The 20,564-nt window shown below is 55.8% G+C and overlaps 1 protein-coding gene across 1 annotated transcript; it reads right to left on the reverse strand.

Annotated features, from left to right (window-relative positions):
- Positions 1 to 432: 432 nt before the first annotated feature.
- On the reverse strand, positions 433 to 7,085 carry BAK1 (BCL2 antagonist/killer 1). The gene is made up of 6 exons (XM_063097423.1): positions 6,859 to 7,085; positions 4,729 to 4,829; positions 3,642 to 3,777; positions 3,149 to 3,292; positions 1,847 to 2,027; positions 433 to 1,723 (listed from the first exon to the last, which is right to left on the reverse strand). Exons 2-6 carry the CDS (start codon positions 4,796 to 4,798, stop codon positions 1,619 to 1,621), a joined length of 636 nt encoding a protein of 211 aa, XP_062953493.1. The 5' UTR covers positions 4,799 to 4,829; positions 6,859 to 7,085; the 3' UTR covers positions 433 to 1,618.
- Positions 7,086 to 20,564: the final 13,479 nt, after the last annotated feature.

The raw sequence follows: 20,564 nt of genomic DNA on the forward strand, positions 1-20,564 counted from the left end.
GGGAGAGGAGTATGGGGAGACGGGCCTTTCAGGCCAGCGTGGGTGATGGCCCCAGGGAGGAAGAGGAATTCAGGCCAGGCCTGCCTGAGGTGGCCTGTGGGGGTCCTCAGACACATGCAGCTGCTCCACCAGCTGTGCAGCCAAGGCCCAGCAGTTCGGGGTCCCAGACTTCCCAAGGGGGAGGGAAAATGCCTGGAACCAAGGAGATGAAGGGCTAGAGAGTGAGCGGGGAGGGGCCAAGGCCTTCCAGTCACTGGGGCCTGGGAGTGCAGGAGGACCACACCCAGCCCTCTACAGGATTCTGGAGGCCCAATGTGAGATCTTATTATCATCAGTCAGGTACATGCCAGGTATGCCCAGGTTCTCACAGTCCAGCCTGATGGAAAGAGAGGTAGCAGAGGATACAAAAATTACCAGGTGGGCAGAGGGGATTGCACAGTTTATTACCAAACACACTCAGAGGATGGGTAGTGGCCAGCGGGCTCTATCTGCACCCCCTCCCTGCATTTGGCTTAATCAAGAAATTCTCTCCCCTTACCCCCAAACCCCTAGGCTGTGCTAGATAGAGAAGGCATCCCCTCCCTCAGGAGGGGCCTAGGTGGCTGAGGAGCATGGGGGGTGGGGGTGGGGGGTAGAGTTCAAGTATTCACAGTTCTCGGTCCAAACCCCCAGATGACACTGTGCCCAGGCTATGAGGGAGGATCCCACCTCTGGGATTCCTAGTGGTGTTGATGGCCCTTCTCCCACTCAGAACCCTCCAGATGAACTCCCTACCCTTTTTCCCTGTAATAGCAAACCAAGTCCTAAGCCCTGTAGTCTGGGCAAGGGTTTTCACCTGTAGTGAATGGGTGGGAAGAAGTGGTTATAAAAGGGAGAGTAAAGGAGCGAACGAGAGACCTTGGGAAGCAGGCGTGGAGAGTCTTGATGGACAAGTTCAGACAGCTTGGTCTGCACCGCCACCCCCACCCCACCCCCACTTCAGGTCCAGAATCCCTGAGAGTCCAACCACAAAGGCAGTATAGAGTGGGGGAGTGGGAGCAGGGGAGAGCTGAGCAGGACCTCAGTCCCCCACCCCCAACCAGTCCTGCTCCTGGGGAACATGATGCTCAGGGAGAGCCAGGACCAGGCTTGGGTCCCAGCTCTCAAGCTCTTAACTTCCAGAATAGCTGAATCCTGGGGAACAGGGTAGGCCCGCTGACCCCATGCCCCGGATGTCCTGGTCTTAGGCAGAGTGATGGGAATGGGGAGGGGGGTCTCCCAAGGGCATTATAAAAAACTAAAACCATTAAAAACTTCCTGGGAAGAAGGAGCTTCTTGTCTCCCCAAGTTATCACTCTCCCCATGCTCAGCAGACAGGGCTAAGGGGGTCCCAGAGAGCTGAAGGAGGAGGCTACAGCCCTGGGGCCCAGAGAGGGGGCCTGTTAGCACCATGCGATGTGGGGGCACCTCTGCAGCCTGACTGACCCCTGGGCAGGGGGCCTTCTGAAGCTGGAGTGCCCACTTGCTAAAGCTTCTGTACTCTTGTTGGGGGACCCCTACAGGAGACAGTGGGAGGGAGAAGACTTGGCCTAAGTCCAGGCAGGGTCTCAGCTGAGACCCCAAAGGGCACCGCTGGGAGTCATGACTTGAAGAATCTTTGTACCACAAACTGGCCCAACAGAACCACAGCCAGAACCACCAGCACGTTCAGGATGGGGCCATTGCCCAAGTTCAGGGCTGCCGCCTGCCGGGAGAAATAGAGTGGTCACAGAGGGGCTGGCAGAATGTGAAGGCACCTGGGGACCAGGCTGGGGCTGGGGGAGGGCAGCCCCACAGCAGGGAGGGTGCTGCAGTCCTAGGCACTCACCCAGCCACCTCTCTGTGCGATCCACCGTGCAATGCAGTGATGCAGCGTGAAGTCGGCCACAAAACGGGTCACCTGGCCCAGGAAGCCCCTCAGGCCACGCTGGTAGACGTATAGGGCCAGGCGGTAGCCGAAGCCCAGAAGAGCCACCACACGGCCCCAGTTGATGCCACTCTCAAAGAGGCTGTGGGAAGAGCATCCATACCATCAGTGGAGGGCCCCAGGAGGCCCTTCAACCTGCCTCATCCCACCCCTGGACCCTCTCAGCCCCTCCCTGCCCCCCACCCCACCCCTCTCCCAGCTGGAAAGCTAAACGACTTAGCTATGAGTCAAGGCCATTGAGGCCACCCAGGCCTGGCCTTGATTTAGAAGAATTTGGGCTCTGTAAAAGGAGAAGCAAAAGGTATGGCCCCCAAGGCTGCAGGAGCATGGGGGTGCAGAAGGCAGAGTGAGCAGTCGGAGGCAGCAGGGAGATTACCTGTGGGCGTTGCCGCTGGCCTGGCAGCCCGAGGGACAGCAGAGAGAAAAGGACAGAAGAGATTAGGATAGGTCTCAGAATCACAGTGGCCTGGGCATTGGGGGGATGGCCTCTGAAGATGTGGGGTGGACATTTCAGCTCTGAGCACTAATTTTAAATCTATCACCTACTGCTACCTTCACCTCCAGCTTCAAATCTACCCTGACAATGACCTCCCAAACTCTGGTGGTAACCACGGCTAACATCTTCTAAGTGTGGACAAAGTTTATTTTCCATATTTTACAGACAAACTGAAGGCTAGGAAGTTTCACAAAGCCAGCAAGTGGCAAAGCTGTGATTTGGACCCAGGTATTTGGTCTCTTTAACCACTACACCAGATCGCCTCTTGAGTGCCAGATTATAGCAACTGGAAGTGTTTCTGTGACCTGGCAGATGTTAGCAACCTTACTATCTTTGTGTGAAATGGAGATCCAAATTGGAACCACAAAGAACAGCTGTGTCCAAGCTAGGCTGGGGAGCTCTGGGGGACATCCCCACTCCAGGGCCCCTCTAGAGTCCTAATCTAACCAGCCACGTCCTTGATGTCAGAGCTCAAAAGAGCTGTGACCTTATGCACAGCAGATGAGGAGTCTGGGGCCCAGAAAGGAGAAGATAGTGGCCCAGGACCATATATGAGTTCACAGCAGACACTGAGATAGCACACATGTCCCCTGACATTGACAGAGAAGTGTGTCTCCCCACACCGGGGAGCTCATCACACAGGCAGGGCACAGGTGGTAACAGGACAGCAGAGTGACAGGAGCCAGGTGGGGAGGTGGCTGGGGTACCTGGAGGCAATCTTAGTGAAATACTCATAGGCATTCTCTGCTGTGGGCTGCAGTCGCTCCAGCATGGTCTGGAACTCCGAGTCGTAGCGTCGATTGATGTCATCCCCAATGATGGCGAGCTGCCGACCCACCTGCCCCATAGTGCTGTAGGAGCAGGAGGCAGGTGGGTGAGCAGACAGATGGGCAGTCAGAGCTGGGGCCTGGGATCATGGCACAGGGGTCTGTCTGAGGTGCCCTTGGCTGTGTGCACCCCTCCTTGGGGGTCCCTGACAGTGTTCTCAGACATGAGGTCTCAGTTCAGGCACAAGGGCAGGCATGTGCTAACGAGGGCTCAAGGTCCCAGTTAGGGCGGGGAGTCCAAAATGAAAAGGGAGCAACAGTAGAAGGACAAGACCCCCCAGGCTTCCCCAGATCCCAGGACCTGCACAGAGACCCCATGTGACCCTCCGCATCCCTGAAGATGTCCCTATGGGCCCAGGGGGCTGTAGCTCACCTGCTAGCTTCTAGAGGCAAGGTCACCATCTCTGGGTCAGTTGGGGCAGCCTCCCCCTCAGACTCCTGCTCCTGCTGATGGCGGTAAAAAACGTAGCTGCGGAAAACCTCCTCCGTGTCCCGGGCTACCTGCTCCTCTGAGGATCAAAGCCAGGAGTCAGGGAGGGAGGGCTGGACCCCAGCACCCCAGTGCTTTGTAGGTGGCTCACACTTCCTCAAGGCCACAGCTGTCCTTGCCCGTGGACAGAGATGGCCTTACACCTTAGCTGACACCTAACACTTCTCTGTGCGGGGTGTTCTTTGGGCATTTTTCACCCGGTCCTCACAGTAGCCCTGTGAAGTAAGTGATTCCCAGTTTATAGATGGGGAAACTTTGGCACAGGGTGTCTAAGTAACATGTACAAGGTCATATGCTAGAACAAGCAGTGGGGCCAGGGTATAATCCCAGGTAAATCCCAGGCATTTTGGCTCCCAAGTCTATTTTCGTGTGTACAAGGGACCCAGCCCTTAGGGTTTAGGGAATGTGGGAAACAAAATTTGAAAGTATAGCCTCAGGCCCAGAAAAGTCACAAGGGAGATAGTGACAGACCTGGGACTTGAACCCCAAGTCCAGGGAACAACCCCCAGTAGGCTGTGAGCTCCAGGCTTCCCTGCTGCCCCCTTGGAGGAGGGAAGGAAGGCAGTCATCCTACTTCCTCCCCCAAGTCACACGGTACTGTGTTTAGCAGACCTGATGTGATGATAGGCCAGTCCACTTCCTTATTCCTCCTACTGTGGGGACATGGCAGCCATGCCACACACTTCTACCCTCCTCTCTCGCCTCTGACCCCACCCCTTGCCCTGGGGTCCCACCATGCCCACCTTCATGCTTTCTCCCTGGCCTCTCCCAATCTTTGGACCCTCCTCCAGTCTTAACCTTGACTGCAGTTCCAGCTTCGGAGCCCCACAAGCCCCCTTCCTTGGGTGGGTGAACTGAGGCAGGGGAGCCTGCCCCTAAGTCCTGCTTGGCCCTGCCCACTTCTGTCTCTCCATCCTCATGGAAAGCCCTTGTGCTTATGGGATGGGTGAGGGGACAGGAAGACCCTTACCTGAAGTGGAGGATGAGGTAGGCTCTTCGCACCCCTGCCTGGGAGGGCCTGGGCCTTGCCCGGATGCCATTTTTCAGGTCTCAGTTGAGGACAATGTCAGCCTATGGGGATGGGTGAGAAAAAGCAGAAATGAGGATGAGCAGGGGCCTCTGTCTGGGGACCTGAGAGAGGTGGCCATGGCCACACAGGAGGTAGGAGTCCCCTGCTCCCAGAAAAGCCCACAGTCCTCTGGGACTTTTTTTTCAAATTCGACCACCTTGAGTCCCAGTGGAGTCTGCTGGGAGGAATCAGAACTTATCGAGCAAGTCCCTGGCAACCCTACAAGGGAGATGGATAAGAAAGGTGAGGCAGCTAAGGACAGACTGAGATGTCTGCACCCGTGTCCTCCATGCAGCCAGGTCCTCCAGGTGGGTGTGGCTGCAGCAGTGCCCAGTGGCTCTCAAGTCCCGGTTTACGTCCCTGTTGGATGAGTGAGGCTGGTTTCAGAGGCTGGGGGTTCTTTCAGCTGCTCCCGGGGCCTCCCGCCCAGCCGGCACACACCTACCGCAGGCTTGCAACCCCCCCCTGTTGACCCGTGAAGGCCGTCCTCAGAGGCCCCACTTCTTGGCCAGCCAGAATACACCTGTTTCCCAACTCAGGCCTGTTAGCTGCGAACACTTCCTGAGAGCCAGGTTGCACTACCACACTACCACTTGCGAGCACTCTCTGGGTGTTGGGCATTGAAAACACATTACCCCGGTGAGGTAACTTGCATATCATGGCCACTTTACAGGTGAGAAGAGTGAGTGAGGCACAGCCAGGTCAGTGCCTGAGGCCACACAGCTTGTCAAGGAAAGTCAGGTTCGTTGTCTGAATCTCCATGAGTCTGTGCACTCAACACTTATTTAAGATTGATTTTCCAGCCTGTGAACCTCAGTAGGCATCCTTTTTCCAGGGCAACTTTCCCCATTTCCCTCCTGCCCTTACCCTAGCTGCTCCTGCCTAGCAGCAAGCTGAGGGAGCCCTCAGGAGTCAGGGCCTTCCTTACCACCCCTGCTGGCCTCAGTCTTCTTCTTTGCCCAATCCTGGCTGCAGCCCCATCTGCTATGACCCAACAGGCAGAGGGAGAATTTCCCGGATGTGAGCTGTTTCACTTTCAGTTTGCACCCCTTCCAGAGTATCATTTCCCCCAAAGCTGCCTCCATCACCCTGGCAGGAAGCACCCCCTCCTATCCCTCACCTGCCCCGCCTCCTCTCAGGCCCAGGACCACTTGCGAAAGTGCTCCAAGAGCTCTCTGAGAAGGGCTGGGGGAGGGCTGGGGGAGGGCTGGGCCACCCGTGCACTCAGCTCTCCACCCCTCCACCCTCTGAGGGACAGGGACAGGGCAAAGGCAGACCCTCATCTCCTCCACCTCTGGGAACCAGGCCTCTTTAAAATAGACCTTTGCCTGGCACACCCCCGCCTGGCAGCTCCTTCCCAAATAAGATGCCCTTCCCTCTCCTCCAGTCCCCAAAACCTGACACCCCAAGACAGCAGGGACAGAGGATGCTGGCTGCACCCCAGCTCCCTCCACCACCACCCCAGAGGCTCATTGCTGGGGAGCAGGGAGAGCCTCGGCACAGCCCCCAAGGCCAGCAGCTTGTGCCGCTCTGGGCCTATCCCTGCCCCCCATTCAAACAGCCTAACTTCCTGGTAAGGGGAATCTCCACCCCTCCACTCCACCCTCTAATCCCCCCCTCCCCCCACACACACTCCCTATCCCCGGCTTCCTAGGCCAAGAATGCATGTTCCCCATGGAGGAATGCCTGGCCGGGCCCTAGACCCGGTCTAGGGATCCTGGGGCAGCAGGAAGCGCTGTGAAAATTCCCTCCCTGCTCTTGACCTTGGCTCTGCCCTCCACTCCCGTCCCCCAGACTGCTAAAGGACCCCGTTCTTACTATTCTTTGGTATCCAGGGCTGGGGTAAAAGGGGATGCTGGCTGAGGGGCAGCCGGAGGGAGCCCTGGCAGGACCAGACCCCCAACAGAGGATGGCCGACCTGCCTAGGCAAGGCTTGAGGCCTCCCGTCCACACCCAACTCCTCGGAGGGCTTCCTGCCCCACCCTGGCCCTGGGGCTGCCAAGGAGGATGAGCAGGACCTTCCCAGCTTACCTGCCAGGACCCTGGCCCAGGCCCAGGTGGGGGGCTCAGGAGGACTGAGGCCGGAGACCCCGGGGGCGGGGGGCTGGCGGCTGCTCCCCAGGGCAGGGTTCACGGCCCGGCTTCCAGGAATGGGTGTCGGTGCATTCTCAGTGTCTGGATGTAGCCTCTGCTTGCCCCTGCGCGGTCCAGGGCCCGCGCAACTCCAGCGATCATAGAGGTGCCGGCGGCACCCGGCACCAATCAGCTCCCTCTAGAGGAAGTTTCCCTGTGGCCGCCGGATGCACGGGACTGCAGCCAGGAGGAGCGGTCTGGGCTGGCCAGGCCCCTGAGCAGCTCCCACCCCTGCCCGCATCCCAGCCAGACAGAGTGGCTCTCCATCTTCCACTGCTTTCTCCATCCTGATTCCCAATCCTCATCCTTGATTTATCCCCAACTTCCATCAATCAGTACCAATAAAACCCCGGGTGGTGAAGTTTCTTAAGTACCACTGCGTGCAATATACTTTAGCTACCATTGTCTCGGCGAATCTTTTCCACAGCCCCTGGCAGTAGGTTCCTGCCTCCCGCTGGCAGGTAAGCTGGGAGGGTCCTGCCCATGCTCCTCGGCAACCCCAGGGCCAGAGTCAGTCAGGGAGCCCTCCAGGAGCTGGGTGGGGAGGAGGAAGCCTCACGCCTTGCCTGGACAGGTCTGCCATCCCATGTTGGGGGCCCGATTGTGCCAGGGCTCCCTCTGGCTGCCCCTCAGACAGCATCCTCTCTTGCCCTGGCCCTGAATGCCAGAGAATCATAAGAACAAGGTCCTTTATCTGTCTGGGGGATGGGAGCTATCAACTGCACCTATTTTACAGATGAACAAAATGAGGCTCAACTGGGCTTAAAGAACTTTCTCAAGGTCACTGAGCTGGTTTAATAATCAGATCTGAGGCTGCTCAGTTAGCTCAACTAGGTTAGAGTACAGCTTTGTAACACCAAGGCCAAGAGTTCGGAGCCCTGTACCAGCCAGATGCCAAAAAAAAAAAAAAGAAGCCTTAGCTGTGGATGGAATACTAACACTAAATTGAGATTCAACCTGCAATTCAGACCTATGCACTGGGCACCTCGGTGGTCTCTGGAGATTTGAAATCCTAAAGGTGAAAGGCAAGTAAACAGAAAGGAAAACTCAGTGGGGCTGGTGCTACCACCTGGACATGTGCCAGCTGGATGCTAAGAGGGGAGAGAAGAGGGGAGACAGATACTATCTGGCCTCAGGGAATGTTCTCAAGGACAGAACAAGCCCAGGAAGGACAAATGTGTGCAGAGTCCTCAACAGCCCCCTGCCCCATTCTTAGAGTCTGGTTCCCTCCCAGCTCCTGTCGTCCACTCCCTGCCAGGCTGCCTGGGGCTCTCACATCTCCTCCTCCAAGTCTACCTGCCCCCTGCCCCCAACGGCCGCAGCCTGTCCTCCCCACCCACCCCATGCCTGCTGGAGCCTCATCAACCATATCCAGCCAGTCTGACCCCCTGCCCTCCTTCCCTGCTTCGTTAACCCCCTGCCCTTTATGCCTCCAGCTAGTCTCCTCCCCCCCCACCCCCCCACCTGAGCTTTGCCTACTAGAACTCCTGGAAGTTTCCAATTGTTCTTAAGCTGTTGGTGCAGGGGTGGTTGGTGCAGCTTCTCCCTTGAGTCAGGGTCTGTCTCAGGATGGAGGCCCCATCTCCAACTCCTTGATCACGAATTTTGGGCCACTTTTCCATGTTCCGCTTTTTCCGTAGCCTGGTGGGGAGCAAAGGCAGCCTGAGGGAATGCTAGAGTCAGACTGCCTGTTTTCAAATCCCAACTCCACTATGGCAAGCTGTGAGATAGTGGCAAGTTGCTTGACCTCTCTGTGTCTCAGTTTCCGCATCTATAAAATGGGAATACAATAGTACCTATCTCTTACGGTGGTTGCAAGGATGAACTGAGCTGCTCTTTGTAAAGTGCCTAGAACTGTGCCTGGCACACAGGAGGCATTTGCTAAAGAAAACAAGGCAACCCCACCTTAGCTCAGGCCTCCCCATGCCCTTGCCCTCCGAAAACTGAAACCCCCCCAACCACTACCAGCCTGTCAGTGACTACTACCCCTTCACAGGAGACCTCAGGTTAGCCTCTTCCAAGATGGGGACGACCCCCTGGAACCTCCTCCTCAGTTTGTACAAGCAACTTCAGAAATCAGCCATGGCCAAGGTCTGTGGGTGCTAGGGGGTGAGACCTGGGTAGGGTCCCATGCCTGCATCTGGCTGGGCCACAGTATATATGGCTTGGGCCCAGGAGGAGCAACCTTTTGGGAGCTGTTCTCTCATGCCTCCTGTTTTGTCTGGGGATGGGGGTGGGGCTGCAGGCTTGGGGTCCTGCTCAGTGACCTGGTACACCCTCAGTTACCTAAGGAAGGCTTGCCCCATGAGGAGGAGGAAGAGGAAATGGAGGAAGAGAACAGCTCATTCAAGCTCTGTGCCCCAGGCATTGTCACCCTCCAGTTGCCACTGCATAAGACTTTTAGGTCCGCAGATATGGTGGGTAAGTACCTCTGCCTCCCCTCCCCTCCCAAGTTGACCCCAGGCCCAGGAAGCTCAGCCATGCAATACTAGAACCTACCACCCGGTGGAGCCAGAGGACCTACGATGACCACTGGAGCTGTGGGACCAGCGTGCGGCTGGGCTGGAGGCCATGCTAGGTCTAGCTAGGGTCCTCCGCCCTCAGGGTTTGGGAGACAGCAAGGTGGGTGTTGTGGCAGGGGGTGGGGCTACTCAAGCACCACCCCTTCCTCAGCCCTGAAGCTTGTAACTCCTTTGGTGGCCACCTCCATCCCCGATTTTCCCATCATGCATTGCTGTGACAGAGCCCCAGAGGGCCACCTCTCCCAGTGTAGTCCCCATGCATCCCCAGACGTGGAGAGGTAATAACGTAATATGATAAAAATCACTGTTGGCATTTACATAGCTGTTACCGTGGGCCAGACCCTCTTCTAAGCACTTTTCATGAAATATAGCATTACAACTCTGAGGTAGGTCCTATTGTTATCTCCACTTTGTAGTGAGGAAACTGAGGCACAAGAAGTTAAATAACTTGTCCAACATCACACAGCTAGTAATGGGCAGAGCTGTGGCTTGAATGCAGGTAGTTTGGGTTCCAGATCCAGGCTCTTGAGTCGGGGCTAGAGGGGATGCTCTCCCCAGAAGGTGAAGACACACACTGTGCGGGAGGGAGCCTGTGGGGAGTGGGTTTCCTAGGGAAGGCAGGGTGAGGGAGTGGTGGTGCCTGCCTGGCTCCAGGTAACTGAAGAAGAAAGGGCTACCGCTGGGGGTGACCAGGGATTGCAGAGGTGGAAAGAGGTTCGGAGAGCAGTTGTTGCCGGTTGCTGCCTCCTCTTCCTTGGGTCCCCAACAGCTTGCTCCACCCTCCTGCCTGTCCCGTGCCCATCTCTCTGGCTCTCAGGTTCCGTGGAGTCAGAGCTGAAGAAGCTTCTGGCAATACAGCAAGAGTTCTGCCTCTGGAAGATGGGCAGCCAGGAGGGCCGGGAGCTGCTGACCCAGCCAGAGATGACCCTGGAGGAGGTGGGCCAGGTATGCCTGTCCCATCCCAGATCACCATCCCCCTGCCTGAGGGCACTGCAGAAAGTGGGGCTGGAGGCTTCACATCTCCACAGGGCACTGGCTCCTGGCTCCAGCCCCCACCACCTGGTGGGTAGGGTAGACATAATCCCTTCTTGGTGGTGGTATTTCTGAGTTCAGGACCCTGTCCCCCAAACACACACACACATACACACACACACATCCCTCCATCAATCTCTCTGTTTCTCACTTGGCCCAAAGTCATTATGTCCATTTTTAAGTCTTAGCTTTGCCATTGACTTGCTGTGTGGCTTTGGGCAAATTGGCAAATCCCTTCCCCTCTCTGGGCCTCAGTTTCCTCATCTGTACAATGATGAGATTTGTCTAGACAGGCTGTAAGTCTTTCCTGTGCATCTGCCATTCCAATAAATTGTTGCTGTTTTTCTATTCTCTCTCCCATTCACACCCACTCCCACAAATATACATAGGCTCAGGAGAGGGATCCCACTGGGTCCTCTGCTCATCCTTGACATCGGCCTTTAAGGTTAGGCCTATCTCAGCTTCTCTGAGTGCTTGTTGATGGATCTGTTGATGGAAAATGTGTCAATGACCTTTTGAGTTATTTTCCAATTATTGGACATCTGCCCCTGACAGTCTGTGTAGTTTACAAAAAGAAAAACAGGATTCAAAGGCCAATGTCTTTAGTCAAAGTCCATACTCTGGCATTGACTTGCTCTGTGACTTTGAATATAAGCCTCAGTTTCTTTACCAATAAAGGGGGACAGTGGTGACGACCTAATGAGATAAAGACTGTGTACCAGTGTGTATCCAGTGCTGGGGCTATGATGTTATGACTCACTTCTTGGGGTGGTGACTCTCAGAAATCCATGCCTGTGGGGCCCTGAGGGGCACATGCTCATTGCCCTATGCCTGCCCATATGCCACAGCATAGGGAGCCCCTGTGTCACCTCACTTGTAACCACACAGGCTGTCAGCCTCTGGTGGGGATCTGCCCTCCTCCTTCTCTCCCTTGCCTTCCCCTCCCCTCCCCTCTAGAACCACCCCTGAGCCAGCCTGCCCATCCAAGGGGTCACAGTCCTGGGCAGCATTGGTGGGCCCTGGGGAGTTTCTGGGTAGTGCAAGTGGGGGCCCAGCCCAGTCCTCACTTTGGGGACAGAGCTGCTTCAAGACTATCTTCCTTCTATGGTGTTTCAAGGGTCCTGTCCTCATCACCCCCCACTTTGTCTTTATCTGCCCCCAGGGACACCAAGCTGAGGGGGAAGGAAGCTGCCCCCCAGCATTTGTGGGAGCAATGCTGGGGACCTGGGAGAGGGGCACTAAGGCTGCTGAAGCCCCACCCTAGGCTGGACAGAAGGGTGCTGAGCCATCTTGGTGGGGTGTCCAGGACAGAGGTGAGTGGGGGGAGGGGTTGGCTGGGGTGCCTGACTCCTGGGGCTCCCAAGGAACCCCCCAAGTTGGAGGGAGAAGGGTCCCTCCATTCTATGGGAGGAAGGAGGCTCAGGGTTGGTGGAGCTGTGCTGACTGTGGGCAGTGGGGAGGGTCTGGAAAAGGTGGCCCCAGGGTGCTTTTCTCTTGGGGGTTGGGGGAAAGTTCTGGGGTACAGAGCAGGGAGGGAAGGGAGCCCAAAGATGCTGAGACATCTTCCTTCACCCATTTCTGCCCCCCAGCACCTGCTCCTGGAGGAGATGGATGAGATGGGAAACTGGCCACCAGAGTGAAACTGGTGCTGGCCCCAAGTCTGCCCTGCCCCCAGATCCCTGGAGTCAGTATATAGGGACAGATGTCTCTCTAGGTCCCATCCAAGGAGGTCCTAGGTCCAGGCGTCTTGAGGTGAGCAGTTTCCACATGTCTGCAGGGTGGGCCTGACCAGCATACTGTCCCCACCCATCAGGCTCAGGCTTGTGACATTATTAATAAAAACCTAGTTTGACTTTGGCCCCCTTGGCTGCCTGTCTTTGGGCCCCACCCCCTCATCCTCAACCCCAGAGCTGGCCCAGCTTGTCAGGGCTCTCAGTTCAGTCCGCAGTCTGTGCTGCTAGGGCTGCTATGGCTACCCTGGCTGCAGACTGGAGGGGTCGCAGCAGGGCCTCTGAGCGGGGGTAGCAGGAGGTTTGGTGGCCCGACTTGGAGTGGGGAAGGACCCATGGCCCAGAATGCCAGAGGAGCTCCTGCCGCCCACAAGCTCTGCCCCTAGTAGGAGAAGCATCCCTGACTTCCCTCCCTCCCTAAGTTCCCAGGCCATGCTGTGGCCTCACAGCGAGGATCCGGGAATTCTCCAGCAGGAAGTTCCTGCCCAGCCAGCCCAGGGACAAAGCCAGGAAAGAGGCCCTGGGACCATGGAGACCTGCCTCAGGAGGGCTGGTCTGGGGGGGGGGGGCGGGGCAGACAAGAGGTCCCTGGGATTGATGCAGGAGGGGTGGCTCCCCAGGCTTGGGCACCCATCCCTGCAGACCCGTGCTAGAGGGGCGGTGGGGTAGGGCCCACTCTGTGCCATGCTCAGGGCTGGGCATTCCTGGGGATCCATTCCATGGCAAGGGAGCTTAAAGAGGTGCTGTGTGGCCTCAGGAGAGGTCCAGACAATGCTGCTTAATTTCAGAAGTAAAGGTGGGCTTGGGATGTGGGTACATGATGATGTGCCATTACCCCCCTAGGAAGGGTCACCCACAAACCTGTCCTCCCAGGGATCAGATGGGCAGGAGGGCCAAGTCCTGTTTGGACACCAGGAGGTGCTGTGCCCCAGGAGGTCCTGTGCCCCAGGAGGTCCTGCTGGCTTCCTGATGGGGCCCCCAATTCCTTCTCTTCCTCCTGGGTCCAGGCTCTGAGCACTCCCATCCCGTGTATGAGAAAGAGAACTCACACTGGCCCCAACACTTCTCAACAGGACTGCTGTCTATGGAAGCTTGTCTCATATTCCCCACAGTGTCCCCACTGTGTCCAGCCCGAGGCCTGTTACAAAGCTGAAGTTCAGTATCAGGATTTGGTGGCCACTCTTAGTAGTCACTGTGATTGATAACAACGGCTGCTTGTAGGATGGCTGCCCTGTGGCCACATGCTTGTGAGGGGAGGGAAACTGCAGCAGCCTGGTCCCCTGCCCCAGCCCAGCCCAGCCTTGTGAAGGTAGGAATCCTGCTGCCCACCCCCCAGCCTGCAGGGGACAGAGTGGGGAGCTTGGAGAGGGTTACTGGTTCATGGATGAGCTGGGAACTCCCTAGCCAGGGACCATGGAGTCCTTGACTCAGATTCCGAGCTGGTGGAAGTGCCCATCTGGACTGTCCTCCTGAGTCAGCCAGGAGGCAGCCTCGTGACCATATGACTCACCTGTGCCTAATTGCCCAGCTTAGTATTCCCTCCCAGAGGTTGGCTGTTGGGAAAGGATGGGCCTGTGGGGTCCCTGGGAGCACCTGGACCCCGGGGACAGAAGCCTTGGTTCAGTATGTGGACTCTGGGCTGGTCAGTTTCCCTCTCTGCTCCTCGTTTTGCGTGTCTGTCCAGTGAGGATTGTAGCACCCCCTTGTCCACTCCTGGCATTCCTATGAACTGCAGGGCAGGTCTGTGAGGCTGGCAAATGTGGTGGCGCACTGGTGCTGTCCCTGGAGCAGGAGGGGGTCCATATGTGGGCTGAATGAAGAGCTGCTTGGCTCTTAGAGAACAGAAGATTCTTGAAGAATCCATAGAACAAATATCTATTAAGCATCTACTACATCCCAGTCCTGGGGAATGGAGCAATGACCAAGACATACTAAAGCTCACTTCTGGGGACTTAACATTATTGTTAGCGGGACAAACAATGAACAGGTGACATGTCAGGGGGACGAGTAATAGGAAGAAAGATGAGGCTGGGTAATGGGATGGGGACCTCAGAGACGCTGTTTTAGGTAGAGTGGTGGGATGGGAAGGTCTCTCTGAGGAGGTCATACGTAGGCAGGGACCTGCAGGACGTGAAGAGGGAGCCATGGAGGTATGTGGGGGAAGGGCCACCAGGGACAGCACATGCAAATACGAACAGGAAGGTGAGGAGACCTGTGTGGCTTTAAGGCAGTGAGTGGGAGGGGAAGGAATAGGAGGTGGGGTCAGAAAGGAAGTGAGGAGATGGTGTACTTTCCAGATGGGAAGGTTTAGGTTTCTTTTATCAGCGTGCAAGTGATGTGATGTAGTTTACAGTATTAAAGTCTCCCTTAGCTGCTTAGTTGGGAAGGGGCCTGAAACAAGGAGGCGAGTTAGGAGGCTGCTGCTGTCGTAGGGCGAGGTCGCCTCACTGTGGCTTCTATTACAGGGTGGGGATGGGGGGGGGTCTTTACCACTAGGGGGCGCGCCTTGGCCCGCACCTCTGTGCAGGGGTGGACCAGCCTCCTCCCCAGGTGGTGCCTCCCACCTCCGGGGCGGCCGGGGGCGTGGGGTCCAGGAAGGGCCTGTCGAAAGCCTGTGGGCGGCCCGGGTCACGCGTGGGCGCCCGCAGCGGGAGGGCAGGAGGAGGCGGGTGGCACCGCGGGGCGTGTGCGTACCGAGGCGCAGCAAATGCGTCCCGGCCAGGACAGCCCGGCCACCCGAGGCTCCTGCGGAGCGTGCGCACCTGGCGAGCGCATCTGGGAACCGCCGAACCGTGCGCTGTTTCCGCTTCCTCCCGCTCTTGCCCGCGCCCTGGCCCTCGGAGGGTGGCCCGCAGCGGAGGAGCTCGGGCTTTCTCTGCTGCAGGTGGCTTGATGTAATGTCAGCACAACAAGGATAGAAGACACCTCCCTGCCTTCATGAAATTCACGGTCAGGGGTGGGAGGGCCGGAACACACTCCTGCAATAGAAACCAGATGACGATGTTGCCGTAGTATAGGTTTGGAGAGCGCAGAGAAGGGAGCAAATAATTCCAGCAGGGAGGAATTCAGAAGAAGCCTTCCAGGAGGAAAGAAATCATTTGCGATTTGGGCTCGCAGCAGCAGAAGGAATTGGACAGGTGAAGTAAAGGCAGAAGAGCATGCCTGCCAGGGGAACTGTATGTGACGGGCAAGCGTCCAGTCTGCACCACGACCCCACTTTCCACCTTCCTGACCAAGCCAGGACACCCTGGCTTCTTCTTCCCCCATCCTGGGACTCCTTGCTTAATCCACCTGTGTACGTTCAGCCCTTTGCTCCCGCCATCCCTCGCCCTCCGCACTCTCACTCTCAGTGCCTTTACTGGGGCCCTAAATCACCACCATGACTTCCCCATCCTTCCATGCATCTGCGCCCCCGCCCCAGGATGCGGTGTGGTTTGCTCTCTTCCCCACTCCCCTCCAAACCCCTACCTATCCTGTACAGCCACCATGGTGGCAAGTTCAACCTATGGTGCTTGCAGGAGGAGGGGGCTCGAGGATAGGGGTTCATGACAGCTGGAGAGGTAGGCAGGGGCCAGATTGCATAGGACCATGTATGCCAACCTACGTGGCTTGGCATTTATCCTCAGGACAGTGGGAACCATAGAGAGCTGTAAATCTGGGAGAGTGTATGGTAAGATATACAGTATTATGGAGTGGAGGGAGCAGGAGGAGGCTATCACAATAGTCACAGTGAGAGGGTGTAGGCCTGACCTGGGACAATGGCAGATGGGGTGGACAGGAGCACAGTCAAGCAGTGGTTCTCAACGGGGGCAATTCTGCCCCCAGGAAACATTTAACATTGTCTGGAGACATGTTTGGTTCACAGCTGGGGGAATGCTACTGGCATCCAGTGGTAGAGGCAGGGGATGCTGCTAAACATCCTACGATGTACAGGACAGAACCCCCTGGCCCCACGCAAAAAGATTATCTGGCCTAAAATGTCAGTAGTGCTGAGGCTGAGAAGCCCTGCACTAGAGAAAAACCAAAAGAATACCTATTGGGTGGGGGGACACAGGTGTCTCTCAGCCTGAACTCTTGGAGCCACGCTGCCTGGGTCTGTTTGAAGCCTGGCTTTTCTGTATATTAGCTGTGTGACAACCTTGGACAAGTCACTTAACCTCTCTGGACATCAGTTTCCTCACCTTTAATAAAGGTCACTGGGAGGATTAGGTGGTTTAATGCATGTTCAGTGCCTAGAGAAGTGACACATGCTAAGCATTATGTAACATGAACTATTGTTATTTTAAAACACAAATCCTCTGTTCAAAGCCCTGCTCTGGCTCCCCATCATCAAAATCCATGTGTCACTCCCTATGTCTTTGACCCCGTCTCCTGTTGCTTTCCTTCTTGCTCTGTGTGCTCTGTCTACACTGGTTTCTCTGCTGTTCCATAAACACACTCAGCTCACTCTTGCCTCAGGGCCTTTGCATTTGCTGTTTCCTCTGCCTTGAAAGCTCTGCCTCTAGGAATCTATGGGACCCACTACCTCACTTCCTTGAGGTCTCTGCTCAGCTGTCACCTTCTCAGGGGCTTTCCTTAACCACCTAATGGAAAAACAACAACAAAAAAATCTGTTCCCCTGCTTTATTTATTTATTTAAGACATTTTTTTTGTGGCTGGTCAGTAAGGGGATCCAAACCCGTGACCTTGGGATTATAAGGTTGCACTCTAACCAACTACACTAATAGGCCAACGCTTTATTTTTATTTTTATATTTTATTTTGCCATGCTTTATTTTTCCGTAGGTCATTTTCATCATCTAACATATTGTATGTATATTTAATTTATTTATGTGCTTATTGTCTGTGTCTCTCAACTGGAATGCAGGTTCATGAGGGCAGACATTCTTGCCCCTTTTTGTTGGGCTGTGACCCCAGAGCCTAGACCTTACCTAGCACATACACGGTGCTCCTTAAATATTGCATGAATGAATGAATGAATGAATGGTGTGAGAGAAAAACTCCACCAGGAGTCAGAGAGGTAGGAGGGGAATGAAGAGAAGGTGGAGTTGTGGAAAGAGGGAAGGGCCTGAGTGGACCCCTGAGAGGGGGCAGGGTCCTGGCATGGCGCGGGACACAGAGCTGTGCTCATCTGCTTTCCCGAGGCCCTTCCACCCATCTGCTCACTGGGATCCTGCTGCAAGCAGTGCTCAGCTCTGCTTACCAGGCCCTGGACATGGCACTTCCAGCCCAAGTAGGTGGCCTGAATAGTGTCCTTTCCCCTTTGACAAGCTGGGTCCTTTTGATCCTTTCAGGGTCACGAAAGGCAGGACGTATCCTGCTGCTTAGGAAGTGCTGGAGGGCCTGGGAGGGCCTCTGGAGTGGGCAGGGGGCTGGGCATTTGCCATATTGGCAGCTACCCTGCCCAGAGGCCAGGCAAGGGGCAAGAGCCAGGGCAGGTGCCAACCCACCAACTACCCCAACATGCACCCACTCCTCATTCATTCAACAATCTTTAAGTCGTTTGTTTGTTTGTTTGGCAGCTGACCGGTGAACATTCAACAATCTTAGTGAAAGCCTGTTGGAAATACAACTGTGAACAAGTCCCCACCCTTGTGGGGCTCACGTTCCAGCAGGGACTGATGGTTTGAGGGAGGCATGAGGGAGATTAGGATAGCAGGCTGCCACACACTGCGACACTGGCCTTCCTTCAGCTACTTTGCCCTGAGCCCCAACATACAGTGTGACGTTGGGCTTAGAGCAGCTTCAGAGACAGTGGGAACAGGCTGGACACTGTGAAGGGGCACGTGAGATGTCCCTTGGCCTCAAGGAGGGTACTGAGGACCATGGGTTTCCCCAGGCTTTCCTCACCCCCCATCCCCTACCTCCCTCTCTTGGAAGCTGTTTCCATGGTCGACCATGTGCTGCCAGGAAGCTGTCAGTGGTTTCTAATGATTGGAAGCAACCCAGCTTCTCTCGAACCTGAGACAGGTCCTGATTTCCAGCCCTTCCCACTCCCATGGGCCTCCTTCTTGACTGGGCTACATGCTTGACTTGGCCCCCTCCCTCCAAAAGCCCCTTCCTCTCCACAGACTTCACTGTCACCGTCAGGCAGGATGGGGCAGGGGTAGGTGCTTGGGGCCAGGCTCTGTGCTCTCTGGTCCCCAGTCTTCAGATCTGCACCATGAGTGCTGGCCTAATTTCTCTTGGTGTTCTCCAGGGCCTGTAACCTGTGAAGTCCCAGTTAGCACAGGAAGAGAGACCTGTTCTGAGTTGTCACCTGTGATGGTTTTAAAACACGGCCCCAACATTCTTTGGCACTCTTCCCATTGAGACATGGGATCTATGTTCCTCTCCTCCTGAATCTGGGAGGGTTATGAGTGTTTCCATCAATAAATTACGGTGGAAGTGATGCTATGTGATCACGGAGGCTAAGTCATCAAAGGCCACACAGCTTTCGCCTGCTTCTCTGAGGACACTTGGCTCTGTGAGCCAGCCTCCATGTGAAAAGTCCAGCTACCCTGAGATTACGAAGCTGGAGAAGCCACATGGAGTTGCTCTGATCCACAGCCCAAGCCAAGCTCCCAGCTGACAGCCAGCACCTCCTGCCAGCTGTAGGAGGGAGCATGAAGTCCAGCTGAGCCTTGCAGATGTCGCCAGCCCCAGACGACATCTGACTGCAGTCACAGAGAGAGCCCCAGAGAAAACCACCTAGCCAGGCCTTTCCCAAATTCCTGACCCACAGAACTTTGAGCAACATGAAACGGTGGCTGTTTCATACCCCTTAGTTTTGGATAATTTGTCATGTAGCAGTAATGATCGGAACATTGCCCCAAAGCCTTCCCTGGTTCTTCTAGTCCCCTGCCTACCACATCTCCCAGGCTGATCCCCTCCTGAACTGGAACCCAAAGTTGGGAGATGGCTCCCTGGGCTCTGAAAATGCAAGGGGGGATCTGGGACAAGCCACCCATTATTCCTCCAGCCCCCAGGGGTAAAAAGGAGGTGTTTGGCCCACCCTGATGGCAGCAGTCAAGCACCTGACAGATGAGCTGTTGGTCTCTACTGTTTGGCCAGGACGAAGATGTCCCTGGTGTCCACCCCTGTACCCATGCTGGCCCTCAGCCAGGCCCTGCCCCCAGCACCTAGTACCCAATGTCTTTAAGGCCTGCCCTCCTATCCCCAGTCTGTTGGTGAGAGGGCTGGAGCTGGCTGAGGACTGGATAAGCCCATCACCAGGGCTCAGAGCCGCGGGAAGATGAGGACTTGAACTTGGCTGGGCTTGGAGTCGGTACTAGAAACACTGACCAGTATGGGGAGGGTACATCAGAGGGAGGCTGGCGATGTGGGTGCTCTAGGGAGGGGATGGAACGTCTGCAGTTGATGGAGGCAGATGTTTCCCTGTCTACTTTTGGTACCACTCGAATGTTCCCTGTGACTGTGAAACCTGTTCCAAATACATACATACATGTTTACGTGAATACATAGATAAATAACAGCAAAAACAGTCATCTCTGAGGGAGGGAACTGCTGCATCCTAGCAGTGGCCTGTAAGTGGGGAGGCTGAGGGCGTGGGAGGAAGTTGCGGCAGATGCTGGGGGTCCTGCCGGCATCCCCTTGTTTTTCCTCCCCACTAATGAAGGCTATTCACTGAGGTCTTTGGCAACTCTGTGCCCAAAGGCCTTTCTTCTGGCTGTGGCAGGGTCAGAGGCACAGGGCAGGGCAGAGGTGCCAGGGAGTTAAAGCCCCAGAAGCAGCCCTCAAGCAGTGGTGACCAGAAGCTGGTGGATAAACACCCTCGCTTGGGTTGACTCTGAGGTGCATTCTCAGCCGGCTCCCCCAGCTCCCCAGGGGTACAGGGCTCTAGTTGCCCACCGTGGTCACCAGTCAGACAATTCGTCCATTACTGCACCTTTCTCTTCCCTGCTTCATGTCTCCTCTCCTCCACTGGTGTTTACTGTGGCCACCTCCATTCAGGTACATGTCCTTTGCCTCAGGGTCTGCATTGAGATACCAAGATGAATCTTCAACGACCTTATAATCAGACAGGGGAGGTGAAATCAATAGAGTTATGCTGACAGAATACCAGTAAGAGAGGACATATACTACATTAGCAATGACATCTAGCCTCTGTTAAGTACTGGCTCAGTGCTAGGGATGGGTGGTAGGGTTCCAAATGGGAACTCTCTTTGGATACTCACCAGGTCCTCTACAGTTGCTACATCATTATCCCCATTTGACAGATAAGGAAGCTGAGGTTTAGGGAAGTCTTTGTACAAGGTGAAGAGCCAGGAAGTGGCAGGTTGGCCTGGAGAGCCGGGGCCCCAAACAGGGGTGGTCCCTGT

The sequence above is a fragment of the Cynocephalus volans genome, chromosome 5, assembly GCF_027409185.1.
Source record: "Cynocephalus volans isolate mCynVol1 chromosome 5, mCynVol1.pri, whole genome shotgun sequence".
Classification (NCBI taxonomy): Eukaryota; Metazoa; Chordata; class Mammalia; order Dermoptera; family Cynocephalidae; genus Cynocephalus; species Cynocephalus volans.